We start from the raw sequence: 21,540 nt of genomic DNA on the forward strand, positions 1-21,540 counted from the left end.
AGGAGCTCAGTGGAAGAAGAGGTCAAATGTAACTCCCACATTTAAGAGACATTTGGCAAGGCATGGAAGGATGAGGTCCTATCACAAGAGGTCAGTGAGGATGGGCATCAGTACACCCCCCAGTCTGTCCTGATGTGTGGAGTTGGTGGGAATGTGATGTTCCCAAGTGCTGCCTTGTGAGTGTTTTCCGGGCTCAGAAGGTGTCTGGACCCCTGCATCGGACTCCTGTCCCTAAACCAGTTGTAAGGGGTAGCAAAAACACACCAAAATGCCGGAGTAACTCGGCCAGTCTTTTCAACGTCCATAGGAGACAAAGATATGTTGGTGACGTTTCAGGCCTGAGCCCTTCTTCAGGGAATAAGCAGAATGAGCCAGAAACAAGAAATCTCAGTAAGTCCCAGAATTGAGACGGTGCCAGCTGGGGGAGGAATCCAGACCAACACAAGAGGCTCATTGGATATGATCAGGGAGGGGGGAAGAATTGATCACGTCTGTGTGACAGGAGACAGGGAAGGGAGAGAGAGAGAGCTGGGAGAAGGCAACAGGGGAAGAAGTGTGGGGGGGGGGGTAGTAGCAAACTTAGCCAGTTCCATCACAGGCTCCAACCTCCCACCCACTGTGGGGATATCCGTGATGTCTCAAGAAGGCAGCCAACATCATCAAGGACCCCCATCACCCTGGTTACAACCTTTTCTCACTGCTCCCCTTGGGCAGAAGTTGCAGAAGCCCTGAGACCAGCACCTCAAGGTTTAAGAACAGTTTCTTTCCAACAGCAATCAGGCTCTTGAACCTTCCCCTTGTGACACTGATTAGGGACTGCTCCAACACCACAGAACTGTCTGCTCTATTGTTAGTCAATTTTCTACCAGGAATATTTATATTGAGGTATTTATTGTCTCTTTAAATTTAATCCAATTAATTTCAAATGATAGCTTTTCTCCACAAGTACAGTACAACTCCGAGAATGGCCGGGACCGGGTACATGTAACAGTGTTTAAACAACAAACAACAAGGGAAAGGTTTTAAGCATTTAAATAATGTTTAATTCTCACCAAAGATTGCTGGCCTCCGCCGATCACCAGCACCTCCCCACCGAGTTCCCCACTGCCGCCGGGAGCCCGAGGTCCGCTGCTGCTGTGCCTGGAGCCTGACGTCCCCAGTCAGTTCAGCTCCAAAAAAGGTTTTAGGTAGATGAGGATTTCTGATTTGTTTCGGATATCCTCGTTTATCGGAATTTAAAAAAATTTGTATAACTGAGGATTTTGGAGAATCTGATTTTGGATAACCGGGGTTGGACTCTACCTTTTCGGTTGCAGCAAGTAAGAATTTTGGGCTGCCCGTACATTACGCTTGCTGCTGGGGTGGACCCAGGGAGAGCAAGGACCAGAGAACCAGGGTTCTTCTGTCCAGTCCTAATGCCTACGGCTCCATACAGGCTTTAAATGTCCAGTCAAAGGAGCTGACAGGGGGTTCATTTAAAAATCCTGCGACTGCAGGGTCTGGGCCCAAGATGGTGGGGGCTGTGTTCCGCAGCGGCCTCGGGGAGGGGGTTGCAGTCTCTGGAGGGGGGCAGACTCTGGATTCTGGAGGGAAGGCACCAGAAAACGGGGAGAACACCCCACTTTCAGAAGGAGAAGGAGAGGAGACGTCCCCAAGAATGGTGGTGGACAAATGAGAGGCTCTTCCGTGGAAGGACACGTACAGGTGGCGAGCTGTTGGTGCCTTGCTGGCGAGGAGCCCACATGGGATGCGGGCTGCCAGGGACTGGATCATGAAAACTGGTATTGGAATCAGGGTTCGGGCTCGAGAGGGTGCTGATGGCAAGAAGGGCTCCCAAAGGGCCCTGGGTGCTGAAGGCTTCCTGGTACCACAGCACTTCATTATCCTGAATGGGCCTGAGATGGTCCAATCTTGGAAGCTAAGCAGGCTCAGGCCTGGTCAGTACTTGGAGGGGAGACCGCCCAGGAATACCAGGTGCTATAGGTTTCTGTGAAGGGGCACTGGACAAGGTGGCGACTCTTTATCTGCCTTATGGTTGACTAAAGAATTTCATGTTTGTTGCAATAGACAATAGGTGCTGGAGTAGGCCATTCAGCCCATCTGAATGTAGTGTAAAGTGACAATAATGGAACCTTTATCTTTGCCTAATGTTGGAGGTTTGGATCTGGAGCTCGGGCAGCTGATGGATCGAACGGGAGTCTATGCAGCTGTACTGAGGCTGTGGGAGGGGCTGGAGGTGAATCCACGGACACTCGGGCGACTCTGAGGGGACCCTCTTATGCTTCTCTTTCTCTGAGTGTAAGGGGACGCTGGGCAATGCTCACGCCAAATCTTTATCTGCCTATGAAAGGCAATTTCATGTCATATTACATTTCTATTTTATTCCATAACAATAAATAGTGTCTGGCCTGATCATAAAGGGGATTGTTTAGGCAGATGCAAAGCTCTGCGACTTGGAAAAGTTAGATGGTGCACAGATCTCAGAGGAAGCAGACAATAAAATATTCACCCTTGTTTCATCACCTCCCTGTAAAATATTACCAGTTGCTGAATGTAGTTTTGTTGCGTGTGTGATAATTAACCGGTGCTGTTTGGCTGGGGTAGTGACCACATAAGTGTACACTCAGCTATAATCACTGAGGCCAGACCCTGGACACACCTTCACTCACTCTGCCTCCACACTAAGGTCACTAACCGGCAAGATTTCACTGCATGAATTCAAGAACTTTATACATCCACCTCCACCCTTCATCAAGGCAGAGTCCATTATTGAGCTTGGTTGTTTGAAGATTGAAAGAATGCAGAGGAGCATCAGAGTTGGGATGTTATGATAAAGTTGTAGAAGACATCGGTGAGGCCAAATTTGGAGAATTGTGTGCAGTTTTGGTCACCGAACAACAGAAAAGAGATCAGTAAGATGGAAAGAGGGCAGAGAAGATTTACTAGGATGTTGCCCGGACTTTAGGAACTGAGTTTCAGGGAAAGGTTAAACCGGTTTGTACTTTATTCCCTGGGGTGTAGAAGAATGAGGGGAGATTTGATCGAGGTTTTTAAAATTATGAGGGGGACAGACAGAGTAAATGTAGGTAGGGTATTTCCACTGAGGGTGGGTGAGATGCAAATCAGAGGAGATGGGTTAGGGGCGAAAGGGGAAAAGTTTAGGGGAACATGAGGGTGAACTTCTTCACACAGAGAGTGGTGGGGTTGTGGAATGAGCTACCTGCCAGCTAAAATGGTGAATGTGGGCTCAACTTGAACATTTAATAAGAATTTGGACAGGTACATCATGGGAGGGGGGGGGGTGGGGAATAGAGGGCTGTGGACCAGGTGCTGGTCAGTGGGACCAGGCAAAATAATAGTTTGGCACAGACTAGAAGGGCTGAAATTCTATTGTTCCCCTGACCACTCGCCAGGAGTTCATGAATTCCTGCCGCCCTAGTCAGTTTGAAAGGTTCGTGTCTGCCTGCAGTGGAATCCAACTAGAGAGAACCTTGGGGGAGAGGCTTTAGTCAGGTTTTATCACCTTTAAGAGTTAAACATTTCTGGGGAATAGTGATCACAACGTGACTCAGTTGGAATGGAAGAATTTCAGGTGCAAAACTAGCCTGGTATGGCCACAAGTTTGAAGGTAATAGGCTCATCGGTAGACGAGCAATGTTAGACGTGTGAACAACCATTTGATCAGACTCAGCAGAACTGAAAGAAACACAAAAGCTGCAGGCGGTGGAAACCTGAGCAGACAAAGAATTGCTGGAGGTAACACAGCAGGTCAGTCAACAGCTGGGGGTAGAGATGGTCAGGTGACGTTTCAGGTCGGGATACTTCATCAAGGTAGGAGGGAAAGGGGAGGAATGAAAAAGTCGAGGGTTAGGTCCATAAGTTTGCAGATGACACATTGGTTGAAGGTGTGGATAGTGTTGAAGGTCGTCGTTAGTTGTAACAGGATATAGATAGGATGCAGAGGTGAGTGGAGAAGTGGCAGGTGGAGTCAAATCCAGGTAAGTGTGAGGTGATGCATTTTGGAAAGTCAAATTTCAAGGTAGAATATATGGTTAATAGCAGGATTCTTAACAGTGTGGAAGAACAGGGGGGCTTTGGGTCCAAATCCAAACATCTCTCAAGGTAGTTAAGAAGGCCTATGGGATGCTGGGCTTCATTAATTGAGAGATTGAGTTGGGAGGAGTCACGTGATGGAGTAGTGGCCGGACGGTGAACTCCAGCCCTCTCCAGAAAAGTCTGGAAAAACAAAGAAAAACACAAAGGCACAGAAATAAAAGTTACAGAAAAGTGAGTATAAAGGTGGAAAGAAGATGGCGACAAAAAAAGAAAAATCGAAAGCAACGGTAAGAAGAGAGGAAGAGAAGACAAAGGAGGAAAAAGGTGAAGGCCTTACCTGTCCGAAGAGGCCCGCTGCGGAGAGAGAAACCCGCTCCCTCAGGTCGGTAAATAATGGACTACAAAAATGGCTCGCAGAGCCGAGTAAAAGTGCGCAACCGCGCATGAAAAAAAACACACCGACGGGAGGGGGGACCAGCTGGGGAGTCGATCTCCACAGCCGGCAACGACAGCTGCAGAACACCTGCAGCAAGAAGAGACCACAGAAGACAATGGAAACAAGAAAGAAGAGGAGGAAAGGGCAGCAAAGAAACAACAGATGGTCAACCCAGAGGAAGAAGAAGAGGAAGAGGAAGAGCACAGTGAAATAGAAGAAGAAGAGAAAGGCAAGATAAAGGATATACTTTCTCTTATTAAAGGAGACATGGAGTCATTTAAAGAATGGCAAACACAGGAATTTAAGGATTTAAGAAAAAGAATAAACAACACAGAAGAGAAAATGAATAAAATGGAGATGACCTTAACAGAAATGGGAAAGAAAATGGACAAGATGGAAGAGCGGGCAGTAGCAGCAGAAATGGAGGTAGAAGACTTAAAAAAGAAATTGGAGGAATCTAATAAAAAAGCTAAAGAGACACAAGAACTACTAGCTCAAAAAATAGATACAATGGAAAATTATAACAGAAGAAATAACATAAAGATAGTGGGCCTTAAGGAAGATGAAGAAGGCAAGAATATGAGGGAGTTTATAAAAGAGTGGATCCCTAAGACCCTAGGATGTCCAGAACTACAGCAAGAAATGGAAGTAGAAAGGGCACATAGAGCATTGGCCTCTAAACCACAACCACAACAAAAACCAAGATCTATTGTAGTAAAATTCCTAAGATATACTACAAGAGAAAAGGTACTGGAGAAGACAATGGAAAAAGTAAGAGAGGGCAACAAACCACTGGAGTATAAAGGGCAAAAAATCTTCATTTATCCAGATATAAGTTTTGAACTCCTGAAGAAGAGAAAGGAGTTCAATACAGCAAAGGCGATTTTATGGAAGAAAGGGTATAAATTTATACTAAAGCATCCAGCGGTATTGAAAATATTCATTCCAGGACAACAAAACAGACTATTCTCGGATCCAGAAGAAGCACGAAAATTTGCAGAACAATTACAAAAATAGATTGAGGGAGGAAGACGGGTAATGAGAGTAAAAATGATCACGATTGATATGTATGCGGGTAAAGAGGTATAAGAGTGAATAGAGACAATGTGCATACGTGAAGGTATCTGTACTTAGAGGAAAATATAGATAGTATAGACAAGAATTAATAAGGGAAGGTAATGGAATAGAGAGAATAAGGAGGGAATTAAAAGAGTGACCTTAGTGACATATAAAAAGTGAAATCTTTTCTGGGGAGGGCGGGGTGGGGGGGAATAGCGGTCACTGCAAAATCAGTTGACGCTTGCGAGTGGATTCGCAAATCCAAATGGAGAGGGGAGATGTGGTTGTCCGACAAGGGATAAAGGACAACTCAGGAGGTGAAGGGGAGATTGGGGATAAATAAGATAGAAATAGGAGAATAAGGAAAATGTTGGATGTTGTAGGAATGTTGTCTTATAAAGAGTTGAAAATAAGAAAACAGAAATGGAAAAGGAGGAAAGGTAATGATGGAAAAACGGAAAGAGAAGATAAACAAAATATAAAAGGGCTACGCTGAACTATATGTCTTTAAATATTAATGGAATACATAACCAAATTAAAAGGAAGAAACTACTAAATTTAAATGAATAAATGTATTCCATTAGAAAAAATAACAGATAGGTTAAGAAATAATATTGAAATATTCGAGCAAGTATAGGAGCCTTACATTAAATACAATAGCGAAAACCTACCGGGGACAAACAGTACCTAAGTTGATGGAAGGAGAAGGAAAGAAAAGAATGGACTCAGTAGAATTTCTGGTGTATTTTTGTTGAATGACAACATTGTCTGACTGGCTTAATGCAACCTAGATTGTATACCTAAAATGAATGAGAGGGGGGGGTGGGGGGGTGGTTTGGGAGGAAAGGGGTGGGGGGGAGAAAAAGTCACTGTATATGTGTGAAAAAGAAATAGTGTATATCATGGCTAATGTGATTTATGGTGTGAAAAATAAAAAATTAAAAAAAAAATAAAAAAAAATTGAGAGATTGAGTTTAAGAGTATCGCCTGGGAAAAAAGATGTTGGCTGTCCACCTTATCTAGACCTCTCATAATCTTGTAGATCTCTATTAAGTCACCACTTTCCCATACCCTTTCCACAGTTTCCATATCCCTCTTGTAATGAGGTCACCAGAATGGAACCCAGTGCTTCAAGTGTGATCTAACCAGCTCATTACAGAGCTGCCACATCCCCTCTCAACTTTTGAACTGAATTCCCCTGACTAATGAAGACCAGCGTACCATAAGCCTTCTTAACTACCCTATCAATTATTAAGGGTGTCGATAGAATTGACATGGGGAGATAAATGGGGAGATGAAATGAGAGCACATGAGCTGAGAGTTGGGGGCAAAGGTGTAGAGGAAACATGAAGGGGGACACCTTTACTCAGAGAGGGGTGAGTGAGTGGAATGATCTTCCAGATGAAGTGGTGGAGGCAGGCTTGATAAGGAGAAGTTGGATATGTAGATGGACAGGAAAGAAATGGAAGGCTACAGATTAAGAGTAGGTCAGTGGGAGTAAATGTTCGGCATGGAATGGAAGGGCCAAGCTGGCCTGTTTCTATGCTTTAATTGTTATATGGTTATATGAACCTGTGCAATGACCTTGAGAGATTTATGGATTTGGACCCCAAGGTCCCCCTCTTAATAATCCTGCTATTAACCACGTAAGGTCCTGTAGAAATTGCTGGTGATCTCAAGACTCCAGCATCTGCAGTATTTGTTCTTCTCATGGTGGGAGGGCAGGCTGCAATGAGGATACATGAACTGGTGCAGGATGTAGAGAGGTTGAGCGAGTGGGGAAAATGTGGCGCCTGGAGTTTTATATGGAATGATGCGAGACTGTGCACTTTCATGAAGGGAATCAGATGGAGAGAGATTGCAGGCGAGGGCAGTGCGGTTGAATCAAGGTGAAAGATCAGTAGTGAAGGGGACAACTGGGCTTGTTGGCCCATATCATTTGAAGGTTGGTTTAAGAATAGAGAATGACGACAATTGCCCAGGGAGAAACGCAGAGGGCTGCAGACGCTGTGACTGCAGCACAAACACTGAAACGCTGGAGGAAGTCAGCTGATTTATTCCGCATCTAGGATCTTTTTGACAAAGATACGTTGCCGACGTTTCGGGCCTGAGCCCTTCTTCAACGAAAAATCAGGAAGGGTAGAAGCAGGAGAGATCAAAAAGAATTCAAACAATGGGTGAGGAATCCAGACCAACAAAAGGTGACATTTCCCTTGTGAATCTGCAGAGGTTTCTACTGTGGTCTCCTTTACATCGGAGAGTCCAGACGCAGGCTGGGAGATCACTTCGTAGAGCACCTCGGCTCTGACTTCTGCAATAGTGTGGATCTCCCAGGGGCCACCCATTTTAATACTCATTCCCTTGCTGACGTGTCTGTCCATGGCCTCCTGCTCTGCCAGACTGAGACCATCCGTAAATTGGAGGAACAACCCCTCATCTTCTGACTGGGCCCCCTCCAACCCGATTGTATTAATATCAACTTCTCTGGCTTTCATTAAAATTTCCCCCATTGTCTCTCCTTTCCCTGTCTCATTTCCACACAAACACGATAAATTCAAACTCCTCCCTTATCACATCCAATTAACTCCTTTTGTTAGATTCGATTCCTCCCCCATTGTTTGAATTCTGAGACTTTCTGATCTATCCTGTTTCTGCCTTTTTCTGATTTTTCCTTGAAGAAGGGCTCAGGCCCGAAACATCGGCGATATATCTTTGTCTCCTATGGATGCTGTAAAGACCGGCTGAGTTCCTCCTGCATTTTGGTGTGTTTACAATTGTATAGGGAGTTAATGAGGCCACACCTAGAGTAATGGCCACAGTCTCTCCCCCCCTTTTCTCTCTCTCCCTCTCCCTCTCTCTCTCTCTCTCTCTCTCTCTCTCTCTCTCTCTCTCTCTCTCCCCCTCCCCTCTCTCTCCCTCCCTTTCTCTCTCTCCTGTGGTAGATTATAGATATGTTTTTGAGAGATAAATTGGGGCAGGTTTTTTAGTGCAGGTCACATACAAACACTTTAATACAGATCTTATTTAAAATACTGGAGCTCTGCTCATGCTTGACAGGGCTGGTGCCATGAGCTTTTACAAAAGCTTTGGAGAGTGCCCAGAAGACTTTACTAATGGATTGTTGTTTACAAAAAGGCAACAGATGAAAGTTCTCATCAGAGTCACAGTCTGTCCAGAGTGAAACGCTGTTCTAAGAGGATCATGTGGTTTGGCAAGCAGGGAGAATAAAACAGACTTTTTCTCTGAGAGAGAGAGAGAGAGAGGGGGGGGGGAATTCAGTTCTGCAGTTTTACAGTCAGCAGCTGCAGCTGGGACTGGAACAGGACAAGCTGACAAGCTTGCAAAAAAAAAATCCATTATGAAGATGGACTGTGAGTTCTTAGTTCAGCCTGATCAAAGCCCTTGTGGTCATTGCAAGAGGAGAGGGCTGGCTGCCTAATGTTTCACTTGAAATAAGGGAAACAAAAAGGAACTCTTTGGTGACCTGAAAGAGGTTGCCCCTGAAGGGGCAAGTTTCTTCGGCAAGACATGGTGCCTGCTTACAAGGAATCAGTTGTAGGTGTCCAGCGAACAACAAGTCTCTCTCTGAAACCGACAAGAACCTTCCTGAGTGGTAACCATTTACCTTTTAAACACCAAAACCTGGTGAACTTTATAAATGTTAAACTCTGTGCACAGTATAAGAATTGCCTGCAACCAGTGAACTTGGAGGAATGAGAAGTGAGATTGGACTGTGATCCAAAGAACTTTTCTGAACTTACACACACATTACACACACGTGCACTTAGAATTAGAAGGAGGTTAAGTTAGGTTAGTTAAGTTAATATTGATAAGTTAAAGTGTGATTCTGTTTTGATGTTTAAAGATAATTAAAAACAACTTTTGTTTAAGTTAACATTTGTCTGCTGGGTTTTGGGGTCCTCTGGGCTCATAACACTCCCCTCTCTCTCCCTTCTCTCTCCCTCTCTCTTTCTCTCCCCCTTAGTCTCTCTCTCTCTCTCTCTCTCTCTCTCTCTCTCTCTCTCTCTCTCTCTCTCTCTCTCTCCCCCCCCCTCCCCCCACTCCCACCTCTCTCTAGCGTAAATTGTGTCCTTTAGCATTGCCTCCCAGAGAGAGGGGACAGCCTGCTCTCAAAGTGACTGTGGCCCAGATGTTCTGGAATCCAGTTGCAGGGGCGAACAGAGCTGGCCCAGTGGTGGGCTGATGGAACCAGGGGAATAATGCCTCAATCTGTCTGACCCTCCAGCCCTGTGATGCAGGCCAGCCCAAACCATCGTGGATCTATGTAAGGTGTGTGGAATGTGATCCCAGTGGGAACACTCACTTGGATAAAGCCAGGCCAAGGGTAGCCAACTCTTCATTCAGGTCGGACAGTACCATTCCCGCCTCGACAGTCACTTGCTGCTTCTCCTTGTCCACCTGTCGAGGAAGAGCATTGATCAGCACTCTTGCTGCCAGGCACCCGACGGAGGTAACCAGAGCACTAGGTCAGATCCCAAACGGTCAGCACCACAAGAGGCCATTCAGACCCTGCGCCTGTACCACCAGTCAATACGCCTGTGACCGATCTGCTGTCTCAACACCATTTTCCTTCCATATCCCACACTTCCTCAAATACCCATACATCTCACAGGTTCAAAAAGGAACTGAGGGGAACGTGTTTTACTCTGAAGGTGGTGGATATGTGGAACACATTGCCAGAGGATGTGGGACAATTGTCACTAGGGGAGGAAAGGGTGAGAGGGGTACGAGCAAGTGCAGGCAAGTGGGACAAAGTCAGATGGGGAACATGGTCAGCATGAACAGGTCAGGCTGAATGGCCTGTTTTAATACTGTGAATCTTGATGGCATTGGCATATCAGGGTAGAAAATTCGAAAGATTCACTTTCCTGGGGAAACACTAGCAAATACCAGAGCATATACAAAGTCGGGGGACACGGTTAGTGTAGGGGGACACAGTTAGTGTAGAGGGGACACAGTGTAGGGGAACATGGTTGGTGTAGGAGTAACACAATTAGTGTAGGGGACACAGTTAATGTAGGGGGAAAAGGATAGTGTAGGGGGTCACAGTTAGTGTAAGGGAACACGGTTAGTGTAGGGGGACAGTTAGTGTAGGGGATAGGGCAATACTATTACAGCACCAGTGATTGGGACTGGGGTTCGAATCCCACGCTGTCTATAAAGAGTTTGTATGTTCTCCCTGTGTCTTCGTGGGTTTTCCCTGGGAGTCTGGTTTCTTCCCACCATTCAAAACGTGTGGGGTTGTAGGTTAATTGGGCATAAATTGGCCAGGAGGGACTCGAGGGCCGAAAGGGCTGTTACTGTGCTTTATGTCTAAATTTAAATTTAATTTAAATTTCAAATTTTAAAATATATTTAAGCTGAGTGGAGGGAAGTTTAGGGGAGGTCAGGTTTACGTTTTTACGCAGAGTTGTGGGGGCCTGGGATGCCTTGCCAGGGATGGTGGTGGAGGCTGAAACATTGGGGGCATTTAACAGATTCTTAGACAGGAACATGGATGGAAGGGAAATAGAGGGTTATGGGCTAGGGAGGGAAGGTTTGGTTTGTTGAGTGGCTTTATATAAGACAGCACAACATTGTGAGTTGAAGGGTTTGTACTATGCCCTTGAAGAAATGAGATAGTGAGAAATGTTAAACAGGTTAGGACTTTATTCCCTGGGGTGTAGAAGAATGAGGGGAGATTTGATTGAGGTTTTTAAAATTATGAGGGGGACAGAGTAAATGTAGGTCGGCTTTTTCTACTGAGGGTGGGTGAGATACAAACCTGAGGACATGGGTAAAGAGTGAAAGAGGAAAAGTTTAGGGGAACATGAGGGGGAACTTCTTCACACAGAGAGGGGTGGGGGTGGGGAACGAGCTGCCAGATGAAGTAGTGAATGTGGGCTCTGCTTTAACATTTAAGATAAATTTGGACAGGAAGATGGATGGGAGGGGTATGGAGGGCTATGGACTGGGTGCAGGTCAGTGGGACTAGGCAGGAAAATGGTTTGGCACAGAGTAGAAGGGCCGAAGGGCCTGTTTCTGTGCTGTTGTTCTGTGGTTCTATGGGTTCTACTTTCTTTATGTCAACAGACTTAGTTTTTAAATTTTAAATTTTAATTTTAGACGGTAACAGGCCCTTTGACCCACGAGTCCGTGCCACCCAATTACATGGATGGGAGGGGTATGGAAGGATTTTATTTTTATTTATTTGAAGACATAGAACTCAGTTACAGGCCCTTCGGCCCACGAGCTCGTGCCACCCAATTACACCTAATTCATCTACAACCCTTGGTCCATTTTGAACGGTGGGAGGAAACTGGAACCCCTGGGGAAAACTCATGCAGACTCAGGGAGCACGTACAAACTCCTTACAGACAGCGTGAAATTCGAAACCCAGTGGCGATTGCTGTAACAACGTTACACTAACTACGACAGCAACATTGCCTCTCTTGTGACCAATCTTTGCTGACTGGGATTAATTGTTTTCAAAACTATAGCCTGGAGGGCAGTGGGCAGAGATCAGTGAGATGAAGCAAAATCATAGACTGAGAACCCTGTCCCTCATCATCCTGGCCATTTATTGTGCCGGCCCAACCCTTGTTTGACCTCCCCACAGCATTGCGGTTCATGGGCCAGATCATGCCCCATCCACAGTCAGAGGGCAGGATGAGCAGGTAGGCGAAGCCGCCCATCAAACCTGACCTTGAGTAGCTTGTTGAGGTTGCTGAGGTTGACGAGGTAATCGTCTGTGCAGACAATGTCCGAGGGGGAATGGCCGCAGCCCACAATCTTCACCCGCTTGCTGCGCTGCTTGGCAAGTTCGATGATCTGTGGAGGACAAGTCAGGCATTGAGATAGGAAGGTGCCCTGGTCCCCCCGGGAGCGAGGACGAGGGGCTGGTCCATCCAGGTGATGACAGCAGTGGACATTGGCCATGCAACTGGGTGTGTTAATGGAACTACCCCACGTCGGCCACTTCAATATCTAATGCCCACACATTGTTTGCATCTTAAGAGGCCCAGGATATACTGTCCAACGCACCATCCCAGTGTGTCCATTGTCCCCCACCGTATCTCAGCCTCCACCTCCCTATTCCCCCTCCACCACCCTCCCTTCCTCCCCCACCCGTCCCACCCTCCACCCCCACAATCCTACCCCTTCTTCCTGTCCCACCCTCCACGTCCCTGCTCCTGCTCCACTTCCCCTCACCCTCCACCTCCCTCCTATGCTCCCCAAACCTGTCCCACCTTCCACCCCAACCCCACCCCTCCTACCTGTCCCATCCTCCCACCTCCTTGTCCCACCCTCCTTGTCCCATCCTCCACCCTCTGTCCCACCCTGCACCCCCCCCATACCACCTTCCACACCCATCCCACCCCTCCTTCCTGTCCCATCCTTCACCTCCCTGTCCCACCCTCTACATTCCTGTGAAAAATAGAGGGGGTAGGGAGGGCTTAGTATTTTTATTTGGGCTGGCACGACATGAAGGGCTGAAGAGCCTGTACTGTGCTGTATCTTGTAACTCTTCCCTCTCAGTACCAACCACTTCACCCGTTCCATTTCCTTCTCCTGGCTTCACATTCGTATTCCAGCTCCCCCTCCACTGCCGAGTTTGCTCTGCCCCAACGCCCTTGGGTGGTCACAGTGCGTGGAGGGTCCTGTATGTCTCACTCACCTGCCTCACCTCCTCCACAGAGATGGGCTTGAAGTGCAGCTCCGGGCAGCAGCTGTAGGTGTTCGCCCAGTTACGGAACCGATAACCCTCAGTGCCTTGAACCTGACAAACAGCAACAGGGGTGAGTCGGGGGTGAAGAAGGCAAATGTGATGCTGGTGTTTGTTTCAAGACGAATAGAATCTAAGAGCAGGGATGTGATGTCGAGGCTTTATCAGGCCCTGGTGAGGCCTCACGTGGAAATTGTGAGCAGTTTTGGGTCTCCACATTTAAAAAAGGATGTGCTGATGTTGGAGAGGGTTCAGAGGAGGTTCACAAGGATGATTCAGGGAATGAAAGGGTTGTCATATAAGGAATGTTTGACAGCTCTTGGCCTGTCAGAGAATAAGGGGGAATTTCATTGAAACATTTTGAATTTTGAATGGCTTGGACAGAGTAGATATCAAAAGATTCTTTCTCATTGAGTGAAATACGAAAGTCTGCAGATGATGTGATTGTAGTAAAACGTTGGAAGAACTCAGCTGGTCTCACAGCATCCACAGGAGGCATAGATATATTGGTTAATATGCTTACACCTTGAAGATGGGCCCAGGCCCAAAATGTTGGCAATATATCTTTACCTCTTATGGACACTGCAAGACCCGCTGAGTCCCTCCAGCATTTCTGTGTCTTTACTGTTTCCCACGGCGGGAGAGTCTAGGACAGGGGGGCACAACTTCAGGATTGAAGGGTGTCCAATTAGAATGGAGATGCAGAGGAATTTTTTCAGCCAGAGGGAGGTGAATCTGTGGAATCTGTGGTCACAGGTGGTTGTGGAGGCCGGGATATTGGGTGCATTTAAGGCAGAGTTTGATAGGTTCTTGATGAGCCAGCGCATCAAAGGCTATGGGGAGAAGGCCCAGGTAGTGGGGCTAAGTGGGGAAATGATCAGCTCCTGATTGTATGGTGGGGCAATCTCAATGGGCTGAATGGCCTAGTTCTGCTCCAGTGTCTTATAGTGTTAAGTTCTGAGATCCAGCGCAGATTCACGCTCTTGCCCCACACTGTGGAGATACTGGTGGCACTCGGTCCAGCCCTCTACTGGCTCAACCTGTGATGAGGAACTAGGTGTGGCTTCTCTTTGCCTGGAGTCACCCAGGGCCCATCTTCCAAAGGTAAATAGAACCATAGAACAATACATAACAAGATTAGGCACCTTTGGCCCCTTCTATAAGGTCTCCTCTTATTCTTCTGAGCTCAATTGAGTCTAATCCCAGGCGATTTAGTCTCTCCTGTGTAAAGGTCTCTTAAATGCTCGTAATGCCCACACATTGTTCGCAACCTAAGAGGCCCAGGATATACTGTCCAACCATCCACCACCATCCTTGGCAAGGCATTCCAGGCCCCCACAACTCTCTGTGTAAAAAAAAAAAAAACCCCTGACATCTCCCCTAATCTTCCCTCCGCTCACTTTATTATCTTTTAAATCCTTCTCTGGATGTGAGGAGGTTTAACAAAGTCAACATTTATTTTCAGTTGCTTTCAGGATGTTTTAGTTGTTGGATTCAAATCCAGCAGTGCCAGTGATATATTTGCAAGACAGAATGATGTAATTGTGTGAAGCTGAGCAGGAAATGGGAACTGAGAAAGTGAAAGTGATTTCTTGGGTTTATATATCAGGCTCGGATCCTCGTTGATCTTCGGATATGTAATTTAGAAACACCGAGAAAGCAGCCAACAGAGACACTCATTCATTTCTGTCATGTTCCCGATGCACTTTCCAGTTCATGGACAGAGGTAGAAAAAAGCTGGGGTGATGTTCACAAGGGACTGGGAGTGAGATGAACAGCAGTCCTAATTAACAGAAATTATTTCAATTAAAGCTGACAGCTGGGTTTTCAGAGAGAATGAGAAAATTCAAAACAGGATTTTAGGTTTCAGATTGAATTCTATCTTGTATGCTTGGAAGCATCTTGACTGAGAAACACAATGCCACCCCATCTCGCACTCCCGAGGTCAGTCACAGAGTGAAGCTCCCTCCACCGTCCAATTACACATTCCTGGGGTCAGTCCTTGAGTAAAGCTCCCTCCACACCGTCCCATCACGTACACCCAGGGGTCAGACACAGAGTGAAGCTCCCTCCGCTCTGTCCCATCACACACTCCTGGGATCAGACAGAGTGAAGTTCTCTTCGCATACTCCTGGAGTCAGACGCAGAATGAAGCTCCCTCCGCATCATCCCGTCACACACTCCCGGGATCAGACACAGAGTGAAGCTCCCTCCACCGTCCAATTACACACTCCTGGGGTCAGTCCTTGAGTAAAGCTCCCTCCACATCGTCCCATCACGTACACCCAGGGGTCAGACACAGAGTGAAGCTCCCTCCGCTCTATCCCATCACACACTCCTGGGATCAGACAGAGTGAAGTTCTCTTCGCACACTCCTGGAGTCAGACGCAGAATGAAGCTCCCTCCGCATCATCCCGTCACACACTCCCGGGATCAGACACAGAGTGAAGCTCCCTCCACACTGTCGCATCACATGCTCCTGGGGTCAGACAGAGAATGGAGATCCCTCTGCACCATCCCATCCCATGCTCTCATGGGTCAAATATAGAGGGAAACTCCCTCCACACTGTCCCATCACACACTCCCAGAGTCAGACACAGAGTGAAGCTCCCGCCACACTGTCGCATCACATGCTCCTGGGGTCAGACAGCGAATGAAGATCCCTCTGCACCATCCCATCCCATGCTCTCATGGATCAAATATAGAGGGAAGCTCCCTCCACACTGCTCCAACACATACTCCCAGGGTCAGATGCAGAGTGAAGCTCCCTCCACATCATCCCATCACATCACAAACTCCTGGGGTCAGACACAGAGTGAAGCTCCCTCTGCACCGTCCCATCACACACTCCCTGAGTCAGTCATAGAGTGAAGTTCTCTCCACACTGTCCCATCACACACTCCCGGAGTCAGCCACAGAGTGAAGCTCCCTCCGCAACATCCCATCACACACTCCCAGGGTCAGATGCAGAGTTAAGCTCCCTTCACGTTGTCCCATCACATACTCCTGGGGTCAGACACAGAGTGAAACTTTCTCCACACTGTCTCATCACATGCACCTGGGGTCAGACAGAGAATGAAGATCCCTCTGCACCATCCCATTCCATGCTCTCATGGGTCAGCCACTAAGTGAAGCTCCCTCCGCACTGGCCCATCACAGACTCCCAGGGTCAGATGCAGAGTGAAGCTCGCTCGACACCGTCCCAACACACAGTCCCAGGGTCAGATAAAGCCCCCTCCACACCATTGCATCACACACTCCCGATGAGGAACACAGAGCAAAGTTCCCTCCACAACGTCCCATCACACATTACCAGTCTATCCTGTTACATACAGGTCAACATCACTTGGGTTAGATTTACAGGAGCTGCCCATTTTGACCCATCACTTAGCTACATTCCCTGACGTAGAATCTTAAGATACTCTTGAAGAGCTCCTTGTGTGAACCTTTCAGGAGACTCTTATCTAGGGCTGTGTGTGTACGTTTGGAACTGAGCTTGCCTTTGCCTGTGTTCCTTCTCTCCCATGAACCTGCAGCTCATGACATTCTCATTTTATGCCCACATAGCGACCTGAAGCGGCAACGTGAGGAATAAACCCATTCCTTGCACTTTCTTGGTTATATTCTGCAGAGATTTCGCAAAGTACATCCCAGCTCCGCAGTTTCCCACACCCCATCCAGGATCTCAGCCCCAATCCCAGCCTCAGATCTCAGCTCCAATTTCCAGCCCTAATCTCTGGCCTTGATCCACACCCTAAATCCTAATCCCAGCTCTGTCCCAATCCCTGTCCTAGACCCTTGCCCCAGATCCATCCTAATCCCTGCCCTGGACTCTTGTCCCAGATCTGTCTCAATCCCTGCACTGGAATCTAGCCCCAGATCCATCTCAATCCCTGTCCTGGACCATCATCCTATATCCACCCCAATCTCTGTCCAGGACCAGTCCCAGATCCCTCCCAATCCCTGTCCTAGACCTTCAGCCCAGATCTGTCCCAATCCCTGTCCTGGAACCTATCCCTGGATCCGTCCAATCCCTGCCCACGTCCAGTCCCAGATCTCCAGTGCCCTTTTTCCAGAAGCAGTGTTTTCTTCCTGGCCGATTCAAAACCTTCCTCTGCGGAGACTGATGCCCCACATTCTCTCAGTTCCTTGGGGTGGAATCCATCCAGATTCATTCCTGCCCTAAACGTCCCCACACGAGCCTCCCTCTCTCCAACACAAGACATGAAATACCTTACCATGGTTGGTGAGCATACAGCGGAGTAAGGAACGTAGCAGCAGGAGGAGAGAGAGTGAGCACAGAGAGAGACCGACGTTCCTGGCCAGCCCGGCGTTTTGTAGGAGGAATGTTCCTAACATTCCTGATCCTGATAATGGGGATAATGAATAACCAGTAGCTTAATCCAGGGCTGGGTTTCTGGCTCCCAGTGAGGTCATTGCGATGGACTGAGTGAGGATAAAGGACCTCAACTGCACGGCCCTTGAGTGGCCCTTACGAAGTCCTGCTCATCCCGTTAATGTGGTTCAGAATCAGAACTTATTGTCCTAAAATCTGTTGTTTTGCAACAGCGCCTCAGTGTAAAGAGTGTAGTGGGGCAGCATGGTTGGCGCAGCACTGTGACCTGGCTTCGAATCACTGTCTGGAAGGAGTTTGTACATTCTCCCCGTGTCTGTGTGGGTTTTTCCCGGGGTCTCCCACCATTCGAAATGTACCTTACAGACAGAGTTTGAGATTCGAACCTGGGTCACTTGTGCTTTAATAGTGTTGCACCCACCGTGTTGCGGGTTCATTAGGGATAAATTCTCTCTCTCGAACCTATCAGTCCCAGCTGAGACTCTGCAATGTTGGCCCTGTTATTCCAGATCGCACTAGAGGCTAAAAAATGGTGGCTCGGTAAGCACCAGCGATCATGACCAGAGTTTGTATCTTCTTCCCGTGTCTGTGTGGGATTTCCTCCCGGGGCTCTCGTTTCCTCCCACCATTCGAAACGTGCCAATTGGATGTAAACTGGGCAGCACGGACTCGTGGACCAAAAAGGCCTGTCACCGAGCTGTTTGTCTAAAGTTTGTGGAGTGAGGGTTAAGGATCGGGTCCCATCACCAACAGGTTTTCGTTGGAGTGAAGAAATGGGAAGAGGTGGCTAATTCATTGCCTTCATACTGATTAGAAACAGAATTGTCACAAATAAGTCAGGAAATTCATTGCTTTGAGGCAGCAAACATTCATATAAACCACCTGGCAGAGTGCACGGAAAGTTAAAGTCAGGCAATGTCTGGGGTTCACTGATCATTCAGGAATCTGATGTCAGCGGGGAAGAAGCCGTCCTTGTGCTGCCAAGGTCTCGTCCTCAGGCTCCTGTTCCTTTCCTTCAATGGTAGCAGCGTGAAGAGGGCATGGTCTGGGTGGTGAGGACAGAGGCTGTTTTCTAAAGACCCCGCCTCATGTCGATGTTCTTGATGGAGTGGAGTCTGGTGCCCGTGATGTCGCAGGTCAAGTTAACAACCCTCTGGAGTTTATTCTTGTCCTGAGAGTTGGTGCCTCCATACCAGGCCGTGATGCCTCCCACCAGAACGCTCTCCACAGGGCACCTGGAGAAGTTTACAAGAGTCTTTGGTGACCTATCGAATCTCCTCTGAAATCTCACTAAGTCTAGCCACCGGCGAGCCTTCTTTGTGATTGCATCAACATGGAGGATCCAGGACAGATCCTCGGAGGTGTTGAATATTGGAGTTAATCTTTGAGTGATATGATAAGTTGGGAGTGAAGGGTTGAGTGTGACAGCAAAGGTGAGGCGATGTGGGTGTGATTAAGCATGCAGGGCAAGAGTGAAAGGGCGTGAGTGGCAAGGTGAGTGTGACAAGGGCTGGATGTGACATACAGCACAGAACAGGGCCAATGGCCCAACTCCTCAGTGCTGGTCAAGTTAGCATTCTGGGCTAGACCTACTTGTCTGCATTTGTCCCATATCCTTCTAAAACCTTCCTGTCCAAAAATCTGTCCAATGTCTTTATCCCTGAAAGTGGCGTCACAGGTGGACAGGGCTGTAAAGAGAGCTTTTGGCACATTAGCCTTGATAAATCAAAGTATTGAGTACAGGAGTTGGGATGTTATGTTGTCGTAAGATATTGGTGTGGTTAAATTTGGAGAATTGGGAGTAGTTTTGGTCACCAAACTACAGGAAGGATATCAATATGATAGAAAGAGGGCAGAGAAGATTTACTAGGATGTTGCCCGGTCTTCAGGAACTAAGTTACAGGGAAAGGTTAAACAGGTTAGGACTTTATTCCCTGGAACGGAGAAGAATGAGGGGAGATTTGATCGAGGTATTTAAAATTATGAGGGGGACAGACAGAATAAATGTAGATCAGCTTTTTCCACTGAGAGTGGGTGAGATACAAACCAGAGGACATGGGTTAAGGGTGAAAGGGGAAAAGTTTAGGGGAAACATGAGGGGAAACTTCTTCACACAGAGAGTGGTGGGGGGTGTGGGATGAGCTGCCAGCTGAGGTGGTGAATGCGGGTACAGTTTTAACATTTTAGATGAATTTGGACAGGTACATGGATGGAAGGGATATGGAGGGAAATGGACAGGGTGCAGGTCAGTGGGACTAGGCAAAAATAATGGTTCGGCACAGACTAGAAGGGCCGAAGGGGCTTGTTTCTCCGCTGTAATGCTCTATGGTTCTATGGTATGGAAAGCTCTAATTGTTCCCATAATCTACAGATTCGTTTGGCAGCTGGTTCCAAATATAGACCCCCCCACCCCCCTCTTCTGAGTGAATACATTTCCCCTCAAATCCCTCTTCTCTCCCTTAAATCAATGCCCTCCAGTTCTTTCCGGAAGGAATCGCAGTTTCTCTACACCTCTCATGATCTTGTAAACTCGTGCGTCACCATCAGCCTCCTGCACTCCAGGGAATTAACGCAGAACACAGAACACCACAGCAGAGAAACAGGCCCTTCAGCCCTTCTAGTCTGTGCTGAACCAATTTTCTGTCCAGAAATCTGACCTGCACCCAGTCCATTGCCCTCCATACCCCTCCCATCCATGTACCCGTCCAAATTCTTCTTCAATGTTAAAGTTGAGCCCACATTCACCAGTTCACCTGGCAGCTCGTTCCATACCCCCACCGCTCTCTGTGTGAAGAAGTTCCCCCTCATGTTCCCCCTAAATTCCCCTTTCACCCTTAACCCATGTCCTCTGGTTTGGATCTCACCCACCCTCAGTGGGAAAAAGCCTCCACAGCCACACGGAGTCCAGTCCAAACTATTGGCAACCCAAAGCTCCAGATCCCAACCTCTGACACGGTCAGTAACCTGTGTCTTCGGCACCCCCTCGCATCCTGGTTCCGATACCTGGTACCCCTTCAGCCGGTTTCAAACCATTCTCTAGCAGCCCACCGCACGCTGGGTCTTTCAGCCGCAGAGCTCCCTCAGTGGTCCACCGCCATGTTCACTGTCTCGTGGGACGTCTCCCCGCTTTTTGGTGCCCTGCGCTATGCAATATAGTAAGCTGGCCATTTTGGCCCATGAGCCCGTGCCGCCCAATCCCACCCAAAATTGAAGGGTGGGGGAAAGCTAGAGCACCCAGAGGAAACCCGTGCAGTCACGGGGTGAATGTGCAAACTCCTTACAGATAGTGTGGGATTCGACACCAAGCTGCAGCCACCTTAACAGCGTTGCGCTAACTGCCTCGCTAACCGTGGCATCCCTTCTCTCTGTTAAATTCCACATTCCTTCCAGACACCGTTTAAGAAGAGGAGGGTGTGGAAGGGAGAATGCACTGCAGCCCAGGGTGAGGGTATATTGGTGAATGAAGTGAGGAGATGGGGGTGGGGGGGGGGGGGTGAAGGGAAGCAGAAAGTTCTACAAACAACAAGAATGAGAGTCCAATTTGCTGACTTGGTGAAATGGCTGTAAAACAGCCAGTTAATGCACATCTACCAGCGACTTTACATGATGAATGATTAGCCTGTGTTTTCTTTCAACTTTGGAATTAATTAACTTCAGGAGAGCAAGGATGTGCACACCTTCCCCAGAGCAAGTTACTCATTAAGCCCTCTCTAGTTCTCAGAAATTTCACTTAGGTCTCATTCGCTGAGATGGGGATGGGGCAAGCGTGATAGTGTGGCAAATTGGATCAGCAAGTTTGCAGATGACACTAAGATTGGAGACGTTGTGGACAGTGAGGAAGGTTTTCAAAACTTGCAGAGGGATCTGGACCAGCTGGAAAAATGGGCTGGAAAATGGCCGATGGAATTT

General features: G+C 47.7%; 1 protein-coding gene across 1 annotated transcript in view; it reads right to left on the reverse strand.

Moving 5' to 3' along the window:
* The window catches only part of LOC138760283 (L-gulonolactone oxidase-like), a 56,003-nt gene extending 38,405 nt beyond the window's left edge, over positions 1 to 17,598 (reverse strand). The window contains exons 1-4 of the mRNA XM_069930650.1: positions 17,516 to 17,598; positions 13,230 to 13,331; positions 12,257 to 12,382; positions 9,876 to 9,970 (exon numbers count right to left, since the gene is read on the reverse strand). Of these exons, the coding sequence (XP_069786751.1) occupies positions 9,876 to 9,970; positions 12,257 to 12,382; positions 13,230 to 13,331; positions 17,516 to 17,518 (326 nt within the window). The 5' untranslated portion in view covers positions 17,519 to 17,598. The remainder of the gene's footprint in view (positions 1 to 9,875; positions 9,971 to 12,256; positions 12,383 to 13,229; positions 13,332 to 17,515) is intronic.
* Between the last annotated feature and the right edge of the window lie 3,942 nt (positions 17,599 to 21,540).

This window comes from Narcine bancroftii, chromosome 4, assembly GCF_036971445.1.
Source record: "Narcine bancroftii isolate sNarBan1 chromosome 4, sNarBan1.hap1, whole genome shotgun sequence".
NCBI classification, from domain to species: domain Eukaryota; kingdom Metazoa; phylum Chordata; class Chondrichthyes; order Torpediniformes; family Narcinidae; genus Narcine; species Narcine bancroftii.